This window comes from Centruroides sculpturatus, unplaced genomic scaffold (genome assembly GCF_000671375.1).
Source record: "Centruroides sculpturatus isolate CEXI.00-Female unplaced genomic scaffold, Cexi_2.0 scaffold156, whole genome shotgun sequence".
In the NCBI taxonomy this organism is placed as follows: Eukaryota; Metazoa; Arthropoda; class Arachnida; order Scorpiones; family Buthidae; genus Centruroides; species Centruroides sculpturatus.
In genome coordinates this window covers 424607-429510 of record NW_019384398.1, presented here as the reverse complement: position 1 = coordinate 429510, position 4904 = coordinate 424607, and the positions used below count along the sequence as shown (strand labels likewise).

Genomic DNA, 4904 nt, shown 5'->3' with positions numbered 1-4904 from the left:
AAATTCGACAAGAGATGGCAGCACGATATTTCTAAAATTAACTTTGGGATTTTTGACAAAATTTTCTGCTTAAAGTAATGAAAAAGTTATATTTAATATTACAAATAACGATAGAATAGTAAAATAAATTAGACAATATTTATTTATTAAGCAGCAAGCAAGATTATTATTTAAAAAAAAATTTAAATATAGGTAACAGATGGCAGCACTGAATATTATTATTTTTTTTTAATATTATTTTAAATAAACAATACAGTATATATATATGTATTTAGTCCTTAAAATAGCTTTCATTCTTGTATTTTCTAGAATTTTATTTAATAAATTGGAGCCACATTTAAATAAGTTGGTTTTTTCTATGTACTATATTTCTATATGTGTATGCACTCTGTGTACTGTATGTACATGTGTTATGTATAAGTACAGTACTATGCTGTGTTCAGCTTATGTTATACGTAGGCTTACAACTTGTTATCAAGACCCTACGGTACTTGCCTATATTTCGGCTTTTTAGGATTTGAATCGTAGATCCTTGATGCAGCTTAGGCTCGCTATAAATCTGTTATCATCTCACTCTATAAACTCTTGTATAAATATATATATGTAAATATACATTCCTAATATGTATTTACTGTACTTTTATACATTTAAATCATTTTCAATACAGTAGACCCCCTATAACACTGTTGATAATTCCGTGTTGTATGAATTCCATGTTGTACGAGTCACTTAGATTTTACAAATACGTGAGCCTTTCACAGCCCGGCACACGTATTTGTAAAATCTAAATGACTCGTACAACATGGAATTCATATAACACGGAATTATCAACAGTGTTATAGGGGGATCGACTGTATAAGGCTGTTTGCAATGTTACTGTAAAAACGTCAGTATAATGTGAAAAGTCTATTGCTAGTGTGTCATATTTTATGTTATTCCGCGAATAATTAAAATATTTTTAAAGATATAAAACAATAATAGATTTAACTTAGTATATAGCGAAATTCATCGCATAGTTAACGAACAGTAACGTCACGAACTTTGAATTACTTGGAATTTGTAATGTTGCAGAACAGATTACTAGAAATATTTTTGAAAATGTGGTTAAAAAAAAAAAAAAAGTGTTTTGTTTCTTTTTATAAAAATTATCATACATTTTTCTACGTTAAAAACCTTAATTTTTAACTCAGTATACTTTAAACTACGGTACAGTCGACCCCCCTATAACACTGTTGATTATTCCGTTTTATATGAATTCCATGTTGTACGAGTCACTTAGATTTTACAAATACGTGTACCGGGCTGTGAACAGCTCATGTATTTGTAAAATCTAAGTGACTCATACAACATGGAATTCATATAAAACGGAATAATCAACAGTGTTCGGTGTATTTACACCGAACACTATTTGGTATTATGTTTTGTGTCATAAACCATTAAACAAATATAGAAACATTTTAATTAATTTTTAATAGTAATGCCATTATTATCAATCAATAGTGATACATGAGTAATTACAAATATAGAAAAAAAAAAACTGTATTTAAAAAAAATAAGCCTTTAATGTCATTGCATCTTTCTAGGAATGCGTACATAAAAAGTAAGCTTAAAAAGTTGTTGTATTTCTCCAACGAACCATGCAGGGGATTCAGAGCGTGACCGATGGACACTCAAAAGTATTGTAATTTATTACTTTACATAGATTCATATCAATTAATGTATATAAATAATTAATGTTTGTAGGTTTTTAAATAAGCTTTTTCTATAAGCGAATGTTTAAAAAATGCTATATTTTATTTGAATATTTGTGAACGTAGTACTCAGCACAATTTATGTTAAATACTGTTATAAACTGTTTTAAATTATACTGAAAATTATGCTATGAACTGTTCTGTATGCTAAAAACATGCTGAGAACTGCTATATTATGAATTACACTTTGAAAAAAAATCATTTATACAATATTTTGTATATTCTTATTGATATAATGTGTATTTGATTAAATATTCCTTAAAGAATAATAAAAAAAAATATCCAAATATCATCCAATATCACCAAAACTTTAATGTATAAGTTAAAAATCGCACACGTACACATACAATATACAGTATAACAAACATATACATACATATATATATATGTATATATATAAAAAAAATAAGGCATGCCCCAGTTTGCATCAAGTAACATAGATTATGTCAATAAATACTTTAAAAATTTCACAAAAAAATTAATGAAACACTTGATGTAAAAGGGCAGGCTGTGAATATAACTTACTGATCTACAGACAGACTGACGATATCGTTAACGCTTTAACTGTCTGCGGTGCAGTAAGTCATTAAAAAAAAAAAAAATGTATTTTTTCTTTTTAAACCCAATATTTACAGTTAGAAAATATATAAATTTTTGGCCATTCTAAAAGTGAACGATGACAATAACTATAATAATAATAATAATAATAATAATTATAATAATATAAAGAACATATAATGGCGTAATTATGTTATTTTCGTTCTTAAAATTATGAGGTAAACCTGTGAAAATGGAATTTTAGATGAGATGGATGACGGAATATCCTTTAAATTGTCCTAACTTCCAAGTTTAAAAGTTAATTTTTCTGTAGTTTTAATGGAAAGTTTTCATACTTCTACTTCTTCTTTGACCAAGAAAGTATCCGACTGTACAAACGTACAAGATCAGTAGCAGAGAACTAGTTACTGCCAGAGCTAAGATTGATGTTCTGGATGCACAACTTTCCAAATATGTTATGGATTCTCTAACGGTGTATGATTCTAGAAAAGTAAAGATAAAAATTCTGTACACATACAGGAAATTAATGATATAAATATATATATATATATATACAGTAGAGCGTCGTTTATCCGAATCAATTGGGAACTGAGGTCGTTCGGATAACTTATTTTTCGGATAACCGATTATGTACGAAAAAATATATTAACCTATCCCGTGTTGAAATTTTTCTCCGTTGCGTGTCGCTTCGCGTTGAATTTTCGTCGTTGTTAAGCCTAACGAAGACTATTGTATCGTTAAAAATTACTTTTTTTTATTTTGTACAAACAAAATAAATATATTGAAAAATATAAAAACAATAAAAAATTATAATTCAGAAGTTAATTTAGTATCAAAAACGTAAAATATTTGAGTAGACGAAGAAATAGCCAAAGATTGCAGCGCCACAGCACTAGCGAGAATTTAAATTTGCCGACTGAAATTCTTTCGGATAACCGACGTTTCGGATAAACGACGCACTACTGTATACACAAATTTTATAGTCGTATAGGAAGGGAAAGTTTAAATGTCGAGCAGAATCTTTGAAAATTTTGGAGGTGAGGAGGTTGGAAAAAGCGTAGAAAATAAAACAACGGTACAAAAATACTTAATATCTGAAATTTGATATATAAAAACAAAACACGATTAATTATCAATAAATGACTTTTTTTTTGGCTACTTTGTATATTCACAGACGTTTAAAGTAGTCCAAAAGTCAGATAACCGTGCGTACCGAGTAATCTTGCAAACCGAGTTCGAAAAAGTTTTCTTTGTACCAATTCTGGTATAATCATTTACAAAATAAGACAACGATTAACTGACTTTTAGGCCATCCCCTTTAACGAACGAAATAATAGGAGGAAGAATTTTATAGCGACGAAGAAAATCTTTACCATTAGCCGAATGCGATCTTTCGGTCATGGATCTAGAGATTTCGTCACCGAAATCGAGGACCAATATTTCGTGACTCAAAGTCATTTCGTCATTGGATTTTTCGGGCGATCTCTTCTTACGTCCCCACGATTCTTCTCTTCCTAAATTTGTAGTGCAAACCGCCTAAAACGTGTAAAAAAAAAAGAATTAAATTTAAAGCTTCGAACGGAAGTGTGACGCGTAACCAGAAAAAAAAAAGTCACTTACCGGTTCGCACTTTCCGATGCAGTACTTAACGTTGCATTGAAAGATGACACCGTAAGATTCGGTGAAACGGAAGGCTTCGTACGTACTTTCTAATGCATTTCCTACTTCCATGAAACTAGGAAATATAGTTTGGTCCACTGGGCACCTTCGAATCGACAAGAAAATCGTAAGTTTTCGTCAAAGAAATGAAAAGAAATTTGTAGTCTTTTTAAGAAAAAAAAAAGAAAGAAAAAACACGGTTCGTCGCTTCTCTTGCTTCACGGATTAAGAATTATATTAAAAATTTACTTTTTCTTATGATCTTGATTTTCTTTTCTTTTAGTTTACTTCCTCTTAGAATTTATCACTTTTATTTAAATAATAGAATGCAATAGCATGTATATAGGCCTATAACACATCTGTATTCAAAACTAACCAGAAGGCTATAAATCAAGGCTCGTATACCACGAAAAAGAGGAAACAAGGTTGAAAAACTCTCGGATTTTTAAGGAATTTGAAGGTTTTCATTCCTTAGAGTGAAATTCCTTAAAAATCCGAGAGTTTTTCAGCCTTGTTTCCTCTTCTTCGTGGCATAAATTGTGGCAAGAAGAAGATCCTCCAGTTTTATTTCGAGTTTGGAGGAGCTTAAATAAATATAAACTAAATCTAAGAGGCTTTTTAAATATTCATAATCAATTTATATTAATTTAATTTGCAAGAATTGAAAATTTTCACAAATTTTATCCCATAGTATTCATAATTAATTAATTCTAATTATTAAATTCAATACGAGATGGCGACTTAATCGCTTACATTTAAAACAAATTTCTTTATATTTATATATTTAATTAGCCAAGTTATAGCCCAATTAATCCAACATAATTATTTGATTAATAATTCATATATGTAAAAAAAATCAATAATTTTTACAAAATTAAATAATTTAATTTTTTTACGTTAACTTTTAAACATAATAATTTATACTGAAAATTATGC

General features: G+C 28.8%; 1 protein-coding gene across 3 annotated transcripts in view; it reads right to left on the bottom strand.

The window, feature by feature from the left end:
* Positions 1-2052: 2052 nt before the first annotated feature.
* Positions 2053-4904, bottom strand: part of LOC111618533 — a 37738-nt gene continuing 34886 nt past the window's right edge. The window contains exons 11-13 of one of the 3 annotated variants that reach the window (XM_023360080.1): positions 3930-4074; positions 3683-3845; positions 2053-2791 (exon numbers count right to left, since the gene is read on the bottom strand). In XM_023360080.1, the coding sequence (XP_023215848.1) occupies positions 2625-2791; positions 3683-3845; positions 3930-4074 (475 nt within the window). In that variant the 3' untranslated portion in view covers positions 2053-2624. The remainder of the gene's footprint in view (positions 2792-3682; positions 3846-3929; positions 4075-4904) is intronic. The other 2 variants (XM_023360081.1, XM_023360083.1) reach the window with 2 other exon arrangements.